At 35.6% G+C, this 24112-nt stretch overlaps 2 protein-coding genes and 1 long non-coding RNA gene across 6 annotated transcripts in view; 1 reads left to right on the forward strand and 2 right to left on the reverse strand.

Moving 5' to 3' along the window:
* Nucleotides 1-24112, reverse strand: part of LOC131249182 (disease resistance protein SUMM2-like) — a 169531-nt gene that overhangs the window by 90853 nt on the left and 54566 nt on the right. The window lies entirely within an intron of this gene.
* LOC131249186 (uncharacterized) lies at nt 109-9217 on the forward strand. 3 transcript variants are annotated; one of them, XR_009172699.1, is made up of 4 exons: nt 109-240; nt 7324-7390; nt 8246-8308; nt 8406-9217. It is a non-coding gene; the product is annotated as an uncharacterized LOC131249186 (long non-coding RNA). The 3 variants fall into 3 exon arrangements; XR_009172701.1 differs by lacking the exon at nt 7324-7390; XR_009172698.1 differs by lacking the exons at nt 7324-7390; nt 8246-8308.
* Nucleotides 15926-21531, reverse strand: LOC131249181 (probable disease resistance protein At5g63020). Its single transcript, XM_058249798.1, has 2 exons — nt 21065-21531; nt 15926-18761 (listed from the first exon to the last, which is right to left on the reverse strand). The coding sequence occupies exon 2, from the start codon at nt 18751-18753 to the stop codon at nt 16120-16122; it is 2634 nt and encodes an 877-aa protein (XP_058105781.1). The 5' UTR covers nt 18754-18761; nt 21065-21531; the 3' UTR covers nt 15926-16119.

The raw sequence follows: 24112 nt of genomic DNA on the forward strand, positions 1-24112 counted from the left end.
AGGTGTGGATACAACTAACACGCCACGGTAGGGCTCACATAACTTGGTGACGTCACTTCAAACCTGCTGCTGAAGTAGTTAATCCGCGTCAGTGGGTTTGGTGGTCAGGCATCTCTCTCCGTCTCGCTTCCCCCTCTCTCGATATAAATACTCCCTACAAATGAATTAGGGCAATCTCCCTCCCTCTCCCTCGCTCTCTTTGTGAGAGAAAAAGAAGAAGAGATTTTTCGTTTTTGCTTGGTAAGATCTTGTCTCCATCTCTTGAATCTCTTTCTTCATGCTATTTACGTGTTTCTGCCATCTTTCCTTTCTGACCTGGTGTTTTTTTTTTTTTAATCGTTTTCTAGCAATCTTTGCGGAGTTCTGTGGAATTTCTAACCTGGAATCTAATTTTGTCAACTGATCTTCTGATTAATTTCTTGATTGATCATAAGACCTGTCGGTTTATAAGTTTTAGGGTTTTTATTTTTTATTTATTTTTTATTTTTTTGTTGTTGAATCTCTCTGCTTTGTTGATGTGATTGATCTGAAAATTGCTTGAAATCGTTTCATCCCTTTCGAATTCCGAAATCCACTAAAACCGCAGGCGCAGAATTTGAGTTCCTCCCTATTTCAATTGTCACGCCCTGAAATTCGGTACCCGAGTTGGCCAGACCCAGGTCCGAATCCCAGGTCATGATTTAATATTAAACATTCACAACTACACTTAATCAATCTCATTACAATAATAACGTTCATCAAATATAACCTTTAACTATTACAGCCTAAACTCACTTCTAAATTCTTATTATACATTTTTTTTTCCATCGGTACAAATAAAAGATAAGTAAATTGATGATTGGATCTTCACTCCACTTTGCCCTTGACCAAACTCTGATGCCCTGAAACACTGTTATTTTGGGTATGAGTACAACCGCTCGTGGGATCTTATCCAACCAAATCTGAAATTTCTAGATTTATATTAAACAAATAAATAATAAAATTACTTTCTTGAAATTCAAAACATAAATCAAAAAATTGAATATTAAATATGACATGAATGCGATGTTGGAATCATAAAGACGTACTGAATGCTACACTATCATGAATTCAATAATAAAATTAAATAATCATCATATCTTATAACACCGTATTTAGGTGTATGGTTACGTTGCATTAACGCCCATACACTGGTACCTCGTGGTGAGGAACCCATTTATACGTTAGCTGGTCAGACTACTGCTCCAGTTGTACCTCTGACGTATGTCCGCGCACACAATTATACTCATACGCCGTACACAAAGGAGACTCCAAAGGATCCAACGGGTTCTAGGGTGTTTCACCCAAGGGACACGATTGCCCTACTTGCTAGCTTTAGGGTCTCTCACCCAAGGGACACGATTGCCCTACTTGCTGGCTTTAGGGTCTTTCACCCAAGGGACACAATTGCCCGACTTGCTAATATCACAATCATTTCCTCATTTTTCTTTCTTTTTCCATAATTCCGTAATTAGTAGAGATGAATGCATATCATGAATTATTCCAAAATCAGTGGCGAAATAATTTAATTATTTAAATCCCAATGCAACAATGCAAGTTCTATACAAATGTGTAGAAATTCAATGCCGTAAAAATTCAATTCCTGAAATTTACTGAAACATCAAGCTATTTCCTTTGCCCTTTTTTTAAAAATAATAATAATAATAATAATAATAATAATAAATAAATAAATAAATAAAATTAAAATTTATAATCAAATTAATTAATATTATTTGAAACCAATTAATTTAAATCAATTACTTTAACACAGATTTAAGGTCTAAATCTTAACACCAAATTTCAAAAATAAAAGTTAGATTAAAATCTAACTCTACAAGTTAATCAGATTCAGTAAATGCTAAAATTTAGAAAAGTATATATTAGGTATAAAGGAATTTGACAATATTAATTTGAAGTCATTATGTCAAAAAAATAAATAAATAAATAAATTTTCTAAAATACATAAAATCAGAAAGTTCATAAATGGAGGAGAATCACCCACCTGATATTTGGACCGTTGATTTCTGGACTAAACCATACGCCCACGACCTACTTAGCGTCGCATGCTAGACCTGACCCACGCTTACGCTCTCAACGAGTTTCTCCCACTGACACAACACATAGCATTAACTTGCTGTCTACACTCGCTGGATGCGTGAGAAGTTGAGTTTTAGGACACCATCTACCAAAAGAAAATAACACCTAAGTGGTCTATTTAATAAATGGTTTATATTTCAGGTTAGTTTATTTAACCATGGCTGTTTCCAATCAAGGTTTTCTACTGTATGTGTTGTTGGGCTGATATGGTATGTAAAATAAATCACTATTTTACAATCGAAAATATCAACAATATAATTTTTATTTCTAATTAATAATTCTAGATATCATTTTGTTAAAACTTTAATAATTCAAATACTTAAATAAAATATTATTTTTACTATAATTAATTTAGGAATTACAGTGAAATAATGTACAAGAAATTTTATTTAAATTCTAACTTTAATTAAATTAATTTTTTTTACTTAAATAATGTTAAATATTAGCATAAAAATATTTATTATTTTTATTCACTAAATTCTAAAATTAAATTTTATTATTTTATTTAGCACATAAACTTAACAAACAAACACACACACACACACACACACACACACACATAAATTGAAATAACTTGATTATTTTATAACAAATTTTAATTTCTCTTTGATAATTCATTGAGAATGTATATTTAGGTTTAATCGATAAATTATTTAAATTTTAATTTAAACAAAAATTTTGAACTACAAGGAAAAAAAAAAAATATATATATATATATATATATATATATATATATATATATATATATATTTGTTAAAAATCTAATATTATACTTTATAAAAATTTTAATTTAATAAAGTTTTAAATATATATTAATCACTAGAATTCCAAAGTATAAAAATCTAATCAATTTAGTTTTAATTCTAAAATTAAAAAAATAAATTTAAACTTAAGTTCATTTAAATTTAATTTAATTAACTCTTTAAATTTTAGAATTAAAATTTGAATTTTTAATCTTCACGGAACAAAAATTATCACACTGATTTCTATAATATAATATTAATAATGTAATTAAATTATTATTTGATAATTTAAAATTTATTATTATTATTATTATTATTTTATCTAACTATTTAAATCTAAATTCAGAATTTTATTATTATTTATTTTTAAATCTAAATTAAATAAGGTTAAGAAAGATATTAATTTAGACTTTGAATACTATTATTATTATATAAATTATTTATTACAACATTATGTCAGTATGATTAACCTTGTTTTATAATTGACTATCTAAATTAATAAATTTACTTTTGTTTGATACATTTAATATAATTATTATATTACTTTTATATTAAATTGTTAATATCATCATTTACATAATTTTTTTTTAGAAATAATAAATTATATTTATTACAACTTTTATATATTATCAGATAAAACTTTTTTACTTATAACATAATCATATAAATAATATTAAATACATATATATTAATTATGTAATATAATATTATCTTACACATGTTTACTTTAATTATGTTATATATTTTTTTTTTTTTTTTTTTGTAACCTACAATTATATTGTATTAGTACTATATTATTATGAAACATAATATTTATATTTTATTATACCTTAATGATCTTATAAACCTTTTTATTTTATTTTATTTTATTATATATCTTATTATATATCATATTAATACTGATTACATATTACAATTATATAATTTATAATTTGTTATTATCATTATATATTTTTATTTTATTTTTATAATCATATTTGCTTATATATACTTATCAATCTTACATCACTTATATTCACAATTCTGCATAAGGAATCATCAATACTTTAAATAATTAATTATATATTCTGTTTGTACTGTAAAATATTGTACGATATTGTAATTTATTTGAAATTTTATTTTATTTTTTTTTCGTAACAAAACATTTAAGAATTAATAAAATAATCTTAAATAAACTATTTATTTTATTCTGTAAATTTATTTTATTTTATTTATATATAAATTATTTTAGTATTAAATATTTAAAAAAGAATAAAATAGAAATTCTTAAATGAGTAGATTCCCTACATAAAAAAAAAATAAATTAACTAACAATAATATTTCTACGAAAATTTGAATTAAATAAATATAATAATAACTGAAAATGATAAATTTCATGTTAAGATCACCTACCTTAAAGTCTAATGATCCGGCCCCGCTTTAATCTCTCTCTCTTGATTTACAGAGATCTTTCTCTCCTTCACTCAAATTTTTTTTAATTTGATTTATTCCTTCGATTCTTTCTCCTTTTTTTTTTCTTCTTTTTTTTTTTCTTTTTATAAATAGATGCGTAATGGAATGGAGGAGTGAGAATTATAGGACGGTTTCATTTAGTGGGAGGTTCGGCGGCCATTACCGTACAAAAAGGAAGGAAAGTGGAGAAAGTGGTCTATTCGTGCGGAAGATATAACTTTTATTTTTTTATTTTATTTTTATTTTTTAAGATATGGTGGGTCCCACTAACAATAATTTAAATCTACTCCGTCCATCATCTCGGTCTGGCCAAGAGAAGATATAAGGCAAAAAAATGAGGCTGATCCGAAACTCAGGTGAGCCACACACAAGCGGACGGTGAGGTTGGTTCCCACAAAAAATGGGTTGTTCTTGATTTTTTATTTTATTTTTTAACAACAATCTAGTGGTTAAGATCAGATTAATCTCAGTGCACAGTCAATAGTTAATGTTGGCTAGATTTGAATTAGTTAATAATTAAACACGTGGTCTTAAGTATATGAGTTGAGAGAGTGCATTATAAATAAACTTATATATATTCTACCAAAATCATATAATTATTAATGACATTAATTAATAGTTCACACTAAGCAAAACGATCACACATCAACGGTCGCAATTTACATGAGCCGATAGATGCATATGTGCATGGGTGCGTGGATGTATGCATGGGTCTATATGTGTATACTCCAATGAAGGTAATTGTACATACATGTATGTATACGCACATGTACCAAAATTCTGGGTCATTATATCAATAACCTTACAGACCGCTGGACGAAATCTGCATCTGCAGAAACCCTAGAAAAATGAGAATTCGGGTTTTGGTATGGAACACGGAATCTGATGAAATTGAAATAAAATCCTACTTCCTATTCGTCAAGGATAGTCCAGATAGAGAAGAAATTGCGACAGATATTTCAGGATTTTGTGATTTATAGGGTTTTGAACGAATCGAGAAATCGACAGAAGAAAATTGCACGATTTTTTTCCTTTTTTCTCCAGATATTCGTTTCATATCATCGCATAAAAAGAGAGAAATCGCGATTATTTTTTTTCAGAAAATGGAAATTTAAATAGCAAAATCAGAAAATTCGAAGAAATTACTAGAGGTTTTGACGATCTGAAATTCGGAGGCCTGCAAAAGCAGCTAAGAACGAGAGACAGAGAGGCTTCTGCCCTTTGCTGGAAAGGAAGTGGAAAGCCAGATGTATTCGACACGTGGCAGAGATGAGAGGGTAAGTGGAGATGGACGGCTGATATTGAAGAAAATGGATGGAGGACGGTGGGAAAGAAAGTACCAGAATCGTCCACCACACCTGTTTTATGTAGCTCCATAAAACATCCAATCTCTGTGGGGATCACCGTCTATTTTTTTTATTTTTTATTTTTATTTTTTGTGTAAATCCACTCCGTCCATAAGGTGAGAAACATTATTCTAACCGCATATACAAACAATCCCAATGATTAGAAACTCTCATGGGACACACCAAGGGAACAAAACCTTGAGACCTGCCCAAGGTTTTGTGCCACTGATCTAATTAACCCTACAGTGGATAGTCCATCCCTAAAAATCTTCTGGATGAAAGATCCTAGCCACCAACCTCTGACATTTTTTTCAATTGAAAGTTGACCACTGGTGATGTAGTTAACTTGAAAGCGGAGAGTTTTGAGATAGCCAAGTACTATTCCTTGACCATCACTGGGATGCATCAACTGTTTTATATTTTTCTTAACCATCTATTTGCAGAAGTGAGTCAACTTGGTCTTGGTGGGCGATGGTAAAAGAAAGTGTTTTAGTGGTCAAAGAAACAAGTCGCTGAGTAATTCATGTTCCAAAACCGGACTGTGTTGGAAGTTGGAACAAGTCTTAGTGAATTATACTGATAGGGCTGTCAACAGGCCAGGCCTAGGGTTGTCTTTGGCTTGGATTTTGAGCTGGTTGGGCTGGATCTATTCAAAATTTTTACTCTGTCTGGCCAGGCCCCAGCTCCTGTTCAAAATTGAGAGGGCTAGCCTTATTCTCATAATTGTCACAGTATGTGTGACTATTGTGGGTATGTATTTCTTGCTGAATGCTGAGAACTATCATTAAAAACAGCAAGACCTCAAACTTGCTTAATTCATCCTAGTTTTTATTGATTTCATCTACATCAAGTTGATGATTGAAATTCGGCATGATTGCAAAATCCAAATGCAGGCTTCTGACACTATTTCCTGATGCTGCTGCAAAGATTTACTTTCAAACAGCTCAGAGAAATGGCAAGATAGTCAACTGTATCACAAGCTATGGTACAACCAGTTGTCTGTATGAATATATCTTTAAAACAAAAAGAAAAAAGAAAAAGAAAAATCAGCAATCCAGCAAAAGAAACAACAAGGAATTAGAACAAAGATTGATCTAATATTAAGTAATGCATTTATGGAATAGGACAAGATGTATAGAAGACAAATAGGACAATAGGTGTAGAAGATATACCAAATTTAATAAAAGCATAGGGCCTGGCAGCAGTTTCTATTTGACTCCCATTGACTTTCTCAAATTCGTTTTTAAGGTCTTCTAGGTATTGAAAAGCAAGTTGCTTCGGATAAGAACGATCACACATGGTTAAATAACATACATGGCCTTTAATAATATAGCTGCAAAATTAGGTCAGGGACACAATTGCATTTGATTTAAATGGACTGGGCATGAAATGCCTAACATAGAAAAATAGGGAACAGGGGAGAAAATCGATGTTGTTTTCTTCTTATAAACAGGTGGTGTGAGTTGGCCATTTTTCTTATTTGGTGCAATTGCTTCTTAGCTATTAGCAGTACGTGTGACTATGATCTCCTGTTAGAAACTATCTCTGCTCATCCTTCCCTGCTCTCTCTCTCTCTCTCTCTCTAGTAGTAAATTCTTGATGTAGTTTGTTTTCCGTTCAGCATTGATTTCTTTCAGGGATTGGCACTATTGAATTGTGCATTGCAGGCCCTTTATCTGAATTGCCCGAAGCTTAACGACCTGAATCTCAATTCATGTACAAACTTGCATCCAGGTAGTTACTGAATGTTCTGCCTACTGACATGGAGACTCAGTGTTAGACACTACAATCCTTGAGAATCCAAATGCAAGCATCTCTGTATGGGTTATATGTTATTGTCAAAACTCAAAAGATCCAATCATCATCTCCATAACCTTGTCCTAGCCATTTGTTGCGTGATGTGAGATTATACATGCGTACATAAAGAAAAAAATGTTTCTAGTTAAATAGGAATTTGCCTAGAACTACGTAGTTAGAATGTGGATGGGGCTTGTAAATGAACAAGACCATGAACTTAGATTTTACCCTACCAGCTATTTCAATGTGTTTAGCACAGATGTCCAGCTTATGCCCGGGATGGGTATTGTTTGAAAAAAACAAAGTTCTTTATACATAGATTGGAGGTGGGTGGGGAAAACGTTTAGTACGTAAAATTATAATTAGGTTCTTTTGAAGCATAATCCTTCTTTCAAATTTGAGGCCTTGCTTTGTTCTGGTTCTTCAAGTTTGCATTACTGCATCACCTTCTTCTCCTTCTTCTTGTTCTTTTTAAATTTTTTATACACATTTAAACTAAATCTGAGGACTACAAAGAAACTGTCTTAGTTCACTGATTATGTTACATACTTAGATTTCATTTCGTTATACAAATTTTTTATACACATTTAAACCAAATCTGCTTTTTTATATGAAAGAGCAATTTGCACTATTGGAGCCAAATAAGAATGGATGCATCTCATTAGAAAACATAAGAATGGTTAGTTTCTTTCTGTAATATCTAGATTTCTTACTGGGCATGTTTACTGCTGGTTGTTAAGCTACAATGCTCAGTTACTTCTATTGATGATTAATATTGAATATTTTGGCCAGGCATTGGTGAAAAATGCAATGGATGCTATGAAGGAATCCCGCATTCATGATTTTCTTGCTTCAGTATCTATTTTACTATTGACTCTGTAGTTATTCTTCAATTTCAAATGGTTCTGTATGCTTTATAACTTTTTACCAGTACTTCTTTCTTCTATGACAGTCGAATGCTCTTCAATATAGAAAGATGGACTTTCACACCAGCAGCTTTATGGTCAGAAGCTAACAAACACATCTACACACAAATGAGAGAAAGAGGATCCATTCCAGTGTAAAGAAGAATCATCAACGCCTGATGAAAGGGCGCCATTCTTTGAAGTGGACATGGTCCTTGATGTTGTCTCCTTCCAACTTAAGGCTGGCCTACCACACCAAATCGCCTTCCACCTTTAGAGAACCCCCATCAACAGTGGTGGTAGAAGCAGCAGCATTGTCACAGGGAACTTGAAGAGGAAGATTATTCAGCTTCGGACATCCACTCACTCTCAGTTTCTCCAATGTCGGCAAGCACACCTCACCACAAATACTCTTCAGCTTAGGTAGCTCCCACAGGCACACTGTACATAGTCGTTGGAGTGAGCCTTTAGCTACCCCTCGAAACACTGCCTCCAGTCTATTGCAGAATTTGATATGGAGAGTTTCCAGGCTTTCTAAGCATACAGCTGAGAGGAAGACAACCACGAGTCTCGGGCAACACTCCAGCTATATATGTGCAATTCCCAAAAAAACACAACCAAGGAAAAATTCTCTTAATGAAGCTAGCAGCAGCGGTAGCAGTAGCAATGACTGCAATCCTGGATGTATAGCAGCAACAGCAATGGCAGTTTGTTTGTTTTGAAAACTTTAAATAAATGATTAATTGTTTTGTTGGTATTGTATTGATTGTTGTCTTGATGGATGTTAAATGGGTGAAACATGCACAGTTCAATCATTGGTTGATTATAATATTGTTAGCTTTTGTTGATAGAAACTAAATTTAGCCTCGGTTATTGATAAATAATGTTAAAAATTGTATTTAGCCTCAGTTGATGCCAACAAAGGCTAAATCTATCTTTAGTCAGTTTTACCTCAATTACCTAAACTGAGACTACAACTCCCATCGTTAAAGGCTTTAGCCTCAGTTGTTGAGAACCGATGTTAAAAATAGATTTAGCTTCAATTGGAGGCAACTGAGGCTAAAATTTGGATTTAGTCTCAGTTGGAAACAATGGAGGCTAAATTTTGATTTAGCCTCATTTCGAGAAAACTGAAGTTAAAAAGGTTCTTTTAGCCTCATTTGAAGAACCGAGGCTATAAAAGTCATTTTAGCCTCAGTTGCTAAAACTGAGGCTAAAGCCTTTAGCCATGGGGGTTTTAACCTCGGTTTGGATAACTGAGGCAAAACTGAGGCTAAAGGCTTTAGCATCAGTTTTAAACCTTTTTAGCCACAGTTTTCAACTAAGGCTAAAGCCCCTTTTTCTTGTAGTGCAAGTTCAACATCCGGGCTCAAACTAGCCCAATCAAGGACCATTGAAACTGGTAGGTCTCAAGATGTCAGCAGGTCCAGTTCCCGCGGGTTGCGTCTCCTTAAAAAGCAATGGGTTGGGTTTGGGAATGTCAGTCGGGAGTACTTTGGGCACTCAGCCAATGTACATAAGCTGTCCACTGTGATTCTGAAATAATAAGTCCATCACTTCTAATATCTAGAAATTCTGAATTGCAGGTGACCATGATTTTGTCCGAAGTTCTAAGGTTATACCCACCTGTGACTGCCATATATCGACATACTTACAAGAAGATAGATTATGAAGGGATTACCCTCCCACAAGGCGTAGGCCTCTTGCTACCAACACCTCATCCATCATGATCCTGAACTTTGGGGTGACGACCACGAAGAATTCAGATCGTAGAGATTTTCAGGCGGAGTTTCAAAGGCCTCAAAGGATCAAATCACCTTCTTCCCATTTGGATGGGGCCCAAGGATCTGTATTGGCCAGAACTTTGCGATGATAGAAGCAAAAATGGCACTTGCTATGATTCTGCAAAACTTCTCTTTCAAGCTCTCGCCTCCTATACCCATGCTCCATACACAGTCTTAAATCTCCAACCACAATATGGAGCCCCAGTAATCCTGATAATAGAACTGATTTTTTGGGAGGGAGAAGTAAACCCATTGATATTCAGGTTCTTCTGGAATGTTAGCAACATCACATTTTTTAGTTAAACACCTTGTGACAACCAAAAACAATCCAGCCAATCGTCGGGCGTAGGATCATCTAATGGATGTATGCAGTGAGTGGATCAATGGATTTGGAAAACCAATTATAAACAAAGCTAGTTAGAGATTGGAATGAATATTAAAATAATATTTACATGGGCAAGCAATTAAATAGTTCCAATAAAAAATAAAAAATTCCAACCATCCAACTCCCATTCATCCCTTCCTAAAGCCTACAAAACAAAATAGCAAAAAGAAATTAATTGGTATCAAAATTAGAGATTGGAATTCGACATTGCATTCAAATACGTATTAAAGCTATAAGTTCAGTACAAATGAGTCAGATGAACATACACATTAAGAAGTTTATAGTTGTTTTTGGGATGGCAGTCATGTATCAGACAAGCTGTTGTTTCCAAAAAAACTGAAAATCGCAATGCAAGTGGAAGATTTGGTTTGTTAACCTGAAAGAAAGAATGCAATAGTTATTTACTACTGGAGCTCGTGAAGAAAAGAGATTTAGAACTGAAGGAAAAAAAATAAACAGTACAAGGTGAATTGAGGCAATGTAACAAATGAAATTGTAACAAATGACCTTATGGCCCAAATTTGAAAAATGAATAGCGTTGATGTGATTTTTCTTTCCGTGGTTGTCTGCTTCTCGTTATGACTAGTGCTATTCAACTATTAGTGAAAGAATGTGGAAGGAAGCATACCGCAATGTCCATGGATGTGGACCCATCGGTACTTGGATCATCGAGCCCTTCCACCTTATCCACCCTTTCCAAAACCGGTTCAAATTGCACAGAACTAGTTGCAGCAGGCAGCTTCTCCACGACAGGCGCAACCAGAGGTGCCTTGAGCTGTTGCTTCATGAACTGATCCCTGTCGCATTTGGAGCAAAGGTTATTAATGGAAAGCTCCAAAGTATTTTATGTGGGAGTAGGTTAATGGAAAGCTCAGAAAGTATGCTTGCGTGCGCTTGCTGTGGACTCAGTATCTGATAGAAAAGCATCCCCCAGGTGTATATTCAATGTGGATATCAAAAAGCATAGAAAGTAAAGTTGCTGCTGTGCAAAGAGAATTTACCATTCTTAGGTCAGCAAGTAGAATCTACCACCATGTCTGCAACTCGCCTCTCTGTAAACTCTACAAAACTCCCTCCATGGAAGAATCATGCAGATGCATAAAATGCCTACTTTTGCTGCATTACAAAAGCAGAAGCGTTATCAATCTCTTAATGCAAAAGATTCCATGACGGGATGATGCATTGCCTGCGCTTGGGGTACTCTAATATCATTGTTGAATCAGATTCCCTGCTCGTGGTGAACGTCCTTTTGGGTCGGTCCAACCCAGGTTGGAAGTGGAAGTGTTGGATTGCTAGGATCTACACCCTGTTTGGAGGAGGAAATGTAAAGTTTGTGCATATCCCTAGAGAAGAGAATGGACCGGCGGATGCTTTAGCCAGGATAGGGAGCTTATCCCAGAGATTGGCTTTATTTCTTAGCTACGCCGATCTCCCGCGCACCCCCAGGGGCCTCCTCTTTCTTGATAGGATGGGCCTTGGCACTATTAGGAGAGGGTCCTAACTCCTGGCTATTCTTTTTGGCTTGCGCTACGGCCAGCCCTGGGGTTCAGTTTTTCTTTTTTTATTTTATTTTCGTCGTCTAGCCCCTTACGAAAGGCTCTCTCTCCTTTTGTTGGGGACGGTCCCCGAATCTTGGGTGCCTCTTTTCATCCTATGTACATCTTTTTGATATATGAATAAAAGCACCCCTTCTTAATATATATATATATATATATATATATATATATATATATATATATATATATATATATGAGAAATGCTCACACAAAACTAGTTGGACAATTCAAATTGGTCCAATTAGCTGTATCATTTAATAAGCAGTTAATGTTAACAAATCTTTCCAGGTAATCCAGGAAAATAAGTTGTTTGTTTGGGTGGGCCCCATTGTAGCATTACTGTGAAATCCACCCAATCATTAGGTGAGTCACTGCATCTTACAACTGGTGCAAAAAGACCAGCCCTATCCCTGGTTCACGTGAACTACACAATTGGAACAAGTGTAGATAGAAAGTTTACCTTCCAAACTCTTTCTCATGGTGTGTCCCACTTGAATTATTTATGAGACTGATTTTTGGGTACGATGCTTAACATTTGGTGTGGCAGATAATGGTTGGAGTAGATTTTACATTCTCACCACGGTGGGCCTTATAAAAATTAAGGTTGGATGTTTCTTCCAACTGTTTCAATTGGAATGACCCACTTAAATCATTGATTAGCTTGACCCTTTTTTGGCTTTGAGCCCAACATGGCATTACACATCTAATGATCGGAGTAGATCTATTGAACACATCACAGTGGGCCATTTCAAAAATTGAAAGGGGTGTACGCGTGTCAAACCATTATGGTTTCCATAAAATTGTTAATTTCTCTCGATAACATGCGTGGGACCTGGGCCATTCATCACATGCGGCCCATAATCCTGATGACAGGGATAGTAAATTCATCATTAGCAGCATGCATATTGGCGTGTCAATGGACAGCTAATAAAATGGCCCCTTTTCAAAGTATGGCTCAACATGAGTAGAACCGTCAACCCAGAAAGCTGAGGACACGGTAAAGTAGACCTCTCTTCCCCAACAAAACTAGTCATATTCCTTCCATTTACAGAACACTAATATAACACTAAAATAAATGTCTGTTCGGCAAATGTATGTGGCTCACATGATTACTAGACCTGACTGCTTCATGAGTTAGGGAATTTTCAAAGTGGACTGTACCAGATAACTGGGCTCAATCTCAAGTACATATTCCAGAAATCTGCCTATCAATCTCTCCTCAAGCTACTCCCCATAGCATATTTTAGAAAACATGGCACTCCATTTTCTGGAGAGCAGTTGCAGGAGGCTATCGATGGGCCCATGGGTGTGTGTTTTTAATGGAAATCCATGTACCAATTACCCAACACATCCAACCCAAGAAAATCAAATCCGAACATGAAATTTTGATGGCTGACTAGCAATATATCCAAGCTAAGAAAATCAAATTCAGATAAATTTCTAATGTGTATCCACGTGGCAGATGCATATGTGCCCGACATATTTCTTTAGATAAAATGTTGTGCCCTTGTTAGTTGTTATCTTAAAACCTGTCATGGATTTAGCCCTGCATTAGGATTCCAAATTAGTCCGGAGGAATTCAAGGAACATCAATGTTGTTGTGTTTTCTGATGTTTTTTTTCAAAGGTGGTTCATAGCAATTAGCATTGGCTTGGGAATCTTGATAGAAAATTTTGAACTGTTTTTTATTAAGGAAAAAAAAAAAAAAATTCTTTCTTTCTTTTTAATTTTCTTTTGTAGTTCTGAACATGCCTTTATTTATTATTTTTTTGTAAATGAGGACATTTGGTATTGAGTGTATCTAAACATTTAATAGGTGATGATAATTGGTGCCCGATAGCTGACTGCAAAGAACAACTTGGTAATGATGCAGTATTTTCTAGAGCTATTTTTCAGAGTTGTATTTCAGATGAGCTCGACAATAATGCTACAAGTTCTTCTAGAGTTGTTGAGAAATTTGCAGTTGGGCAGAGTTTTGGAATGGCCTGAGATTTGGTGTGAATCCTCATCCAAGTAGGGATTTGAAATCCTCAGCCAACAAACCCCTGTTTGAGGGGATATGAAGCCCCCAGTTAACGGTGCCAAGCATACCAGGGGATTTGAAATCCTCATTTTTCTTAGATAATAAATGCCATCCAAACAACTTTCCACGAAAAACCCATTTCATAAAAACAGTTTCCACAATCAAAATACATTCACTTCCAGAGATAGAAAAAGAGGTGGCATGGATTCCAAAGGCCTAGTCCTAAAAGACCATTTCTTATATATATAAAAAAAACAGTACCCACAGAAGTACATTTACTTCGTATCTCTAATAAATCTGCAAGGGGAATTGGATGTTCAGGATAGATGCAGCGTTGAACATTGATGGCCTAGATCTTCAGAAGCATGCTACAATGGTAAAGAATGAAAACTAGATGGATGGGAATTAGGGAAAAGAAATCTACCCAAGTTGTTACAATAACAGATTTATTGCTAGAGAGAGAGAGAGAGAGAGAGAGAGAGAGAGAGAGAGAGAGCTATAAAACACTAAACACAGATGTCTTTAAATCCAAACCCATCGTAAATCCATATAAGACTAAATCAATCATAAATCCAGATAAGAATAAACCAATTTGATAAAAGAAATTGTCAATTAAAACTCATGAAAGAATTCCACAAAAAGGTAGGGAAAAAAAAAAACCATCAGAGAGAATTCATACATAGCCAAAAAAAAAAGAACCAATGATCATTGCAGAACAAGGGAAGATAGAAAAGAGCCATGAAGCAAGCAGTGCCAATGAAAGATGAAAAAAGAGCAAATACCAGCTCCTTTCCAAGCTCTATTGCAGCATCTTGGTAGCTTCTTTTCTTTCCTTGACTACTTCCACAGTGCCAAGCATACCAGGGTTTTAGCTAATACCTTTGAACTTGTGAATTAGATCAACACCACCAACAACCCTGATTTGAGAATTTGCAAATGTAATAAGCACTTCTAAATTAGGGATTCAACAATGCAAATCCCTAAAAATGGATTCGACAACACAAATCCCTAATTAGGATTTGTATTCGACAAAGCATATTCCTAATCAAGTATTCTAAATTTCAAAAAGCAACAACGAGAAGAGAAAAGCATTACATCATACCTAAGAATCCGAGATTCACGAGTAGCAGAAGACCAAAGTGCAGCAGAGGGCCAAGAAATAGGGTTTTGAGAGAGAGATAGATAGGGAGAGTGAGAGTGAGAGGAGAGTGAGCGGAGAGGGAGAGGCAGAGGCAGAGGGAGGGAGAGAGACAGCACACGAGAGTGAAAGGGAGAGGGAGAGAGAGGGAGAAGGAGAGCATGCGAGAGGGAGAGGGAGAGGTAGAGGGAAGGAGAGCATGCGAGAGTGAGAGGGAGAGGGAGAGAGAGGGAGAAAGAGAGCGTGCGAGAGGGAGAGGGAGAGGGAGTGGAGAGGGAGAGGTAAAGAGAGAGAGAGAGAGAGAGAGAGAGAGAGAGAGAGAGAGTGTGTGTGTGTGTGTGTGTTGGCGCATAGAAAGAGTTAGGGTTTTTAAAGAAAAAAAAATTATAGGCGTACCATTTGCCTGCAGCCGGTAAAACTGGCCGCCGGCAAAGGGTTGGCCCATTGGTCGGCTTCGGCCATTTTTCTTGTAGTGTCTCTAGTGTTTCCTGTGGTGTGGTCCACTTGAGCTTTGGATATGTTTCAATTTTCGTTACAAGCACTAACATGATTTGAAAAAATGGATGGGCGGTTTGGATAAGACATATAAATCACATGTGGGCCCCACAGCTTACTCAATACGCAATTCGGTTTCACGCTATATATAAACAGGTGTTGTAGAAGATCCGTGTGTTAGACTTTCATTAACGTGTGCTACATTGGCACGCGTGCTGTGAGTATCCCTTTAGCAAGGCTTGTGTGGTAAAGCTCTCGTTGTCATCATTTACAGGGAGAGAGATAGAGAGAGGAAGAGAAGACATTCTCAGTAACATTACATATTAATATAAAAGAAGAAATAGAAAACTAAATAAAAAAGCATAGAAAGCCAAACTGGATTATTGGTGCTGTGACGTCGATGCAATCTCTATTACTTGTTCTGCTTTTCTTTTCATTCCACGTCCTTTTTCGTCTTCTTCTTCATGAAAAAGAGGTAGGAGGAGTGTTTTGGTGTTGGGATCATCCCACTCCAATGCATCGCACCACTCTTTGCTTCCTTTTATTTCTCCGCTCACAACAGATGTTGAGTTGCCCATGGAAAGAGGGATCTTCTTCAGCAGAGTACAACCAGTTATATTAATCTCAAATAGGGAAGGGCAAATGATTATCCGCTTACAAACACTTTTCAATTTCCCTAAATTACTCAAAGTGAAAAACTTCAAGTTAGGGAGTAGGATGATGGTATTGTTATTGTTGTTGTTATCACCTTCTTCTCCTCCTTTTATCACCTCCTCCATCTCACTGCATTCTATAATACGGATGCATTCGAGGGATTGGAGGTGCTGAAACAATTCAAGTGACATGACATTCTCCAATACTTTGCATCTCCAGACACTCAGGACTTTAAGGCATGCAAATGAGCCAGGCATCAAGACTCCCTCACACAGACCCCTAAAATTCGGAAGATCCGTTAGATACAGAGACTGTATTGAAGGTAAAGACCTAATTATGGTGCTGTTGTCACCTATAGGCAACAACCACTTCATGATACACCTCCAGAGGTTACAGTGTTGCAAACGAGAGAGGCAGGATAAGCTTGACAGCTTGCAATCCCGCAGATACAGCTTGATAATACTATCAGGAAGCATTAAGGAATTACAACCAACAACATTTATCCTATTTGTCACTTCAGCAGATGAAACATAAAGATCATTGAGGTTAACCAAACATTCCATCCCATGTGGCACTTCTTTGATGCGAGTCTCAGAGAGGTTCAAAAACCTTAGACGCTTCAGCTTTAATAAGGACGGTACCTCCCTTAACCTCTTACAACTCCTTAATAAGAGCATACACAGGTTCTCCAAGTTGGAAACTGATTCTGGCAGATACTCAATACCAGTCTTAGAGAGGTCGAGAACTCTTAGGCTGTTCATGCGATTGAAGAACTCATGAGAAATGTTACCTGAGAGAGGGTTCTCTTGCAACAACAATGTGGAGAGTTTTGGGCAGTTGGGATCGCCTGAAAGCATTTCAATTTCATTTCTCATTAATGAAAAATTTACAACCTCTTCAGTAAATTCTTCTACACCAATTGATCCCCTTATCCCCTTCCCAACTTTGACCACAAACTGAGGGTTCTTCCTCATAATTCCAATGGCCAAATCTCTGATTAAATCATGCATTACTACCGCAATAGGAGACTTCCTTACCAACATGCACACATCTATCAGTTTATTCAATACTGTGTGGCCTTTGTCTTGATCCTTTTCCCAGTCTCCCATATCATCTATCAATCCTTCTGCTATCCAATACTTTACCAGATCTTCATCATGGAATTCATAGTCCTCTGGATACAAAGCACAATACAAGAAGCAAGATCGAATCCTCTCAGATTTTAGTCGATCATAACTAAATTTCAAAATTGGAAAAACTTGATCATCCATGCCTTCTATCTCCATTGTCGAGCATTTTAACTCCTCTAATGCATTTCTCCATTCTCTAATGTCTTCCTTTTCTCTCATTGCACTTGCTACTGTGATGATTCCAAGCGGCAAACCACCACATTCTTCAGTCACAAGCTTTGCAATCTGTTCTACTTCCGGAGAGAGCACAACATTAGCCCCAAGCCTTTCCTTAAACAATTCCCACGCTTCTTCCCACGAAAGAACCTCTACTTCAAACTTTTTTTGGCACTTCATGCCTCGACACACATTTTTTGATCGAGTAGTCAACACTATCTTGTATGCTTTGCCCTCGGGAATCCCTACCTTTTCCAATGGAAATGATTTCCACATATCATCTAAGATGATAACAAACTTCCCCCTACGTTTCAAAGCCTGGAACAATTTCCTTGACCTTATCATTTCATCATCTTCATAGGAAATGTCTAATCCTATTTCTCGTGCAATACCATTTTGCAGTCTTTCAATATTAGAATCATTAGATACCGTCACCCAAATGGCAAGGCCAAATATTCCAGAGCTCTGTATTTTATTATAGATGTGGGTCATGATAGTCGTTTTGCCCACTCCCCCCATGCCATACACACCAATAGTTCTGACCTCCTGATCCATTAGCGACTCCCAAATCTGTTCCAAATTTCTTTCCACTGTCAATCTACCCACCAGTTTCGTTGTGGGCATACTTCCACTTTCAGGTAATAGATCAGCAAGTAACCCTTCTGAAAATTGACCTTTCTCCTTAAGTTTCACTACCTCTTCAATCTTCTTTAAGACACGCTTTCCCAATGCAATACGTGGGAGTGAGAAATCTCTCCCTATTTCTCCATAAACCTCTTCTATCTTAGTCACCGCACTTGTAATCATTTCAACATTTTCTATCCATAAACTCACCTCTGCCTTTGCCTTCTTTCCATACACTACCTCTGCTTTATTTAGTGAAATAAATATGTCGGTCTGCTGGCTGATCAACTCTTGCATTTCGGTTTTCAAAACATCAAGACTCTCTTCAAGCCTTCTGGAGTAGTCGTATTGAACCCATGCATTCCTGGCAATCTCCTGAAGGAATTCCATAGCAACTCCTACAATAGTAACATAGAAATGTTAAATTAAAAAATTACTGAACTAAAAAAAAAAAAAAAAAATTAAGGCATTTTTTTTTACACTATTTCATGAAAATTTGTATTGATAATAATCTAAAAACGCAAAAAATCAACTAGACTCTATATTGATTTGGGCGGGTCAACTTGGTGAGTTGACCCAATTCGACTATTAATTTAATAATTATATATATATATATATATATATATATATATATATATATATTTATAATTATGGAGAGTATTTAGAATGGTTAAGTCTATATCCATACTTATTCCTTAGAGCCAATTAATTCTCTATTTTTCCTGCTATATTTAGAATTAGGGAATTTCTTTTTCTTTTTCGTGGACGAACAGAAATACACTTACTTAAGGTAGTTAGGAGAACTACTGTTTACAGGAAGTGGATTGCCTGTGACCTAGATATTGTGTGGGGCTCACAGAGATGTCCATGACAAATCCACTCCATCCATCTGTATTGAAAGACCAAAATAGAATAGGATTCTAAAACTCAGGTAGGTAAAAACTCAGGTGGGCCACACAAAATGAAACAGTGGGAGTGGAATCATCCGCTTTTGAATCCTTTCTGGACCTGACCATGATTTTTATATGCCATTCAAAGCATTCATAGGGTTATAATTATCACTCAGATAAATTGTAGATGCAGATGTCATCCTGATACAAAACTTCTATCACCCTCAACCATTCGATCCCCACTGTTTCCTTTGGTATGGCTTGTATGATTATTTTTTTATCTGCCTCATTATCACTTATGATTATTTAAAATCATATCAAATGGATGGATCTGATTGTTGGTTAGACCTACTTTTATATAAATTGATGTAGAGCGGGTCGCGGACACTTTCATAGCCAAGATGAACCAAAGAAGGCCCGATCGGAGGTGGAGGTGATCAGGACCGTCAGAACCTTAAAACAGTCATATCTCGCAAACTAGAATGAGGTTGTCGACATATCATATATGATTTTGGGGTAGGAGAAGCTACTTTAACCAACCTATCCCACGCTGTATTTGTGAGATTCCATCATATTGACAGTTGAAAGTACATTTTATTTATATTTTTACTATAAATACTAAGTTTTAATTTGATCGTTACTTTTGATCCTTTGAGTTTTAGGAGTCGTGCCCAACATGAAAAGGGCTTTAAAAAATTTGGAGAATACCGTAGTTAGACCAAATTGAACACTTACTATTTTTAGCCAAAAACCATGAAGTCGAGTAGGAATCATGACCGTCTATAAATAGTAAGTTTACTATTTATATTAAGTCACTTTTTAGGGAGTTTGAGTATGAAACTCCGTCCTACATTTAGTTCACTATTTAAAGTATTGTAATTTCATTTTATTTTTATTTTTTTTTTATCATCAATCAATTTATTTTCGAATTATTAAAAATTATTTCTATTTTCATCCCTCATGGATTCAAGGAATCTTTGTGAGGAGTCTAGAGAAGCTCCATAGATTCAGAGTAGTTATCCTGGAGAAAGACGGTGATTAACCTCATCACATCCTTCCCTGCATCACAAATGATCTTGCCTACCCATATTAGAGGCCACCAATCAGATGGTTATGATCATTAAATTGGTCTAGCTCATAAATTTCACACCAATGAAAATGCTGATAAATTTCGAAGCCATATGATGATATTAAATAATACATTGAATAGATAGCATAAAAGCAATATAATTATTTTCATATTAGTGTAGTTCTAAAGGCTTCAATGATAGCATCTTTATGGGGCATTTGTAGAAGAGCCATCCTAGATTTTTTGATGTGTTGCATTTTGGAATCAAATATCTTGCTTTCACATGATTATCTAAGGTTGTAATCCATGATGTACCTTATTCATAACTTAGCATTAATGACAACTAGCCAAGATCTAATAAGTAGAATAACAAACTACTCTAATCAAACAACAATAAAGAATAGCAAAAGTTACTTTAAAAAAAAAATATTCACACCAAAATTCAAACAACAGAGTAATAAACAAAGTAGAATAAAATAGAAAATGATGAGAAAAGTTAAGAAGCAGCAATTTATCTCATTTGTTTATTTAAACAAAAAAGGATGAGACTCCTTTATATAGAAAAGGCAACACATTTGCATTGAATTAATATCGTGACCTTAAAAAAAATAAAAAATAAAAAAATCCAACATTTTTAGACAGAATGCATATAAAACCAAAATTAATCTCGACTAGAAAATGAATAAAATGTGAAAACACCAGATCAAGTGCTGCAAAATTTACCAATTACTACTAAACTTACCTTTTTCTTCTTTCTTGATAGATTATGATTGAGCCCACTGCATTTCTTCTCTGGGAAGGATAATAGAACTAAAGATTTCCAGCAAAATCTAGCCGTGCCTCTTCTTTGATGAGATCGAATTCAAGATTCCTACGATCAAAATCAAAACACTAATCCTTATTTCCACTTAAAAGTTTTAAGAGGCCATTTCGTTACTAGTAAAAATCCTTGAGTTGTAATGAGATTATAAGTAATCTAATTGCATGGGCTGTTTGGATATCTACATTTGCATATAAAGGTTTTACATGCTATAAGCACATTATTCATTTTGGCTATAATTTGAAAATCGGCAAAAAGTTTAATTTCAGATTACATGTAAAGTCTTTATAGTTAAAAAGATATTATATATAACAGAACGCCATGTTGATACACAATCATGATGTGTGGAGCCCACCATGATGTGTATTACATTTACCACTTAAAAGCCAAATACATAATTTAGCTTTAATGTACACAAATTACTACTTAAAAGCTAAACAAAACAGTATGTTAACACATTAAACTCTTTTAGGTGTAAAGTATTTACAACTTAAACTTTACAGGCATGGCATCCAAACAACCGTTGAAGGAAAATGACATAAATGGATGAAATGGCAAAGGTAAATTAAATGAATTTGCAAAAAAATAAAATAAAAATAAAAATAAAATCCTTGCTATAGCCCTAAGATAAGACCTAGGGAGAAAACTCTAAAAGTTTAGAATATTAATAAAATTGCAACTAGGGAACAAAAGGAAACCCTAAAAATCCAATACAAAACCAAGAGCAGCGATGATGAAAAAAAAAAACCCTAAAAAACCTTTGCTTCACACTATCTCCTTTCTCGGGAAGGGGGAGAGAGAGAGAGAGAGAGAGAGAGAGAGAGAGAGAGAGAGAGGAATTTGAGGCCAATTTTGAATTTTGATTTGTGTGGTTCAGTTTTTACTCAATCCTAACGACAACTTTTACACATAATAATACTTTCCTTTCTATCATTCTTTTATAAATCATCAATTACTTTGTGACACATCATGTCACCAAGGATATCCTCGGGTAAGGTAACATACGCCCTTTCAAGAGATGCGGATTACATGGTGACTTTGCTACCATAGACATTTGTGATCACCTGATGTGCCGGATTTGATTGGGTCATTTGCCACCTATTCGCTATTGTTTTTTGTACTAGGTGCACGGGCGTGCCAAAATTGAAATTGTGGCTTCAATTCGAACCGATCAACAATGACCCCAAGCACCAAGATAGGCAGACGCGTAGTGTATGATCGAGATCTGAAGAGATCGATCACTTATTCAGTCACTTACTAGTGTGTAAATTGGATCAAGAAATATTCAAAGGATGGGGTTTGTCTTCTAATGATGGGTTACTCCTTTGCCTTCCGTACGAAAGGACTTTTCAATACAGATCAAAATGAAACAGTAAAGAGATTCTTATAGTTGATCACAAAGAACAGCTGAAGAACACCTTTTCGATGGATGAACTGAGTTCAGCGTGCTAGTGTACAGTAGAATTACAACTAAAGATTATCAGCTACTCAGTTACTGCTACGGATTACATTACGAAATGTAAACGGCAGACAGTAAAAGTAAAGAATTACACTATGGAATGTAAATTGACTATTAATTGAAAGGATAATTGAAAGATAGATTTGGTTCTTTGGGTTGGTATGAGATGCTTTTCTCTCTTGATTTGCTTTGTTATTTATATCTTTGATCCAACCATCTGGATCTTTCTCACGTTCCGATGATTATAATAACCGTTTAACATAATTTCCTTCTGGAGATTTCCTTACAACCTGTCCTAGTAACCACTCCAGGCCTTCTTGTTAACTCGATTGCATTCCGCTCGGTCGCTCAATCGAGCTCCTAGATGACTATCGGCCGCTTGCTCGATCTCCTAGATGGCCATTGGACACTTGATCAACCTCAGGGATGGCACTCGACCGCTAGATCGACCTCTAGGATGGACATCGATTGATTGGTTGACACTTGGCCGCTTGGACAACTGCTTGGTTTGCTCTTAAATTCCTCCAACTGATCCCTGTCCTGTCATCCTATCAACTGTAATTCCGTAAAATGCACTCCAAACATCCTTAGAGATCTTTAGCTTACAATATCTTTTCATTGCTTTAACATCTGTCCTTTCTAACTGGGTTTCCCAAGAATGATCAGGAATCGGGTACAACATTGCCCACCACATTATTTCGCCTTTGATAAAAGGTGAATGCGATGTTAATTCGTTGTTTGGCGCAATAAGTGTGATGGTTCGACCATGTAAAAACATCAATTTCAGTCATTTTGGTCGAACTTGACCATCTTGATAAAAAACATCAAAGTCGGCCGACGTGGGCGAACTTGGCCATCTAAATTGAAAAACACAAAATTAGCCATCTTGGTTGAAGTCGGTCATCTTGATCGAAAAACGTCAAAGTCGGATGACTTGGGCGAACTCAACAATCTTGATCGAAAAACATCAAAGTCGGCCAACATGGTCGAACTCAGCCATTTGAATCGAAAAACGACAAAATCAGTCATCCTGGTTAAACTCAGCCATCTTAATCAGAAAACATCAAAGTCAAATTACTTGGGCGAATTCAACCATCATGATCGAAAAACATCAAAGTCAATCGATTTGGTCGAACTCGGGCATCTGAATTGAAAAACGGCAAAATCGACTATTATGGTTGAACTCAGCCATCTTGATCGGAAAACGTCAAAGCTGGATGACTTGGGCGAATTAAACCATCTTGATCGAAAAACATCAAAGTCGGCCGACTTGGCCAAACTTGGTCATCTGAATCGAAAAATGGAAAAATCGATCATCCTGGTTAAACTCGGCCATCTTGATTAGAAAATGTCAAATTTGGATGACTTGGGCGAACTCGACCATCTTGATAGAAAAATATCAAAGTTGGTCAACTTGGCCGAACTCGGCCATCTGAATCGAAAAAAAGGCAAAATCGGTCATCCTAGTCGAACTCGACCATCTTGATTGAGAGACAATGAATTTGGCCATC

The sequence above is a fragment of the Magnolia sinica genome, chromosome 6, assembly GCF_029962835.1.
Source record: "Magnolia sinica isolate HGM2019 chromosome 6, MsV1, whole genome shotgun sequence".
Taxonomy (NCBI): Eukaryota; Viridiplantae; Streptophyta; class Magnoliopsida; order Magnoliales; family Magnoliaceae; genus Magnolia; species Magnolia sinica.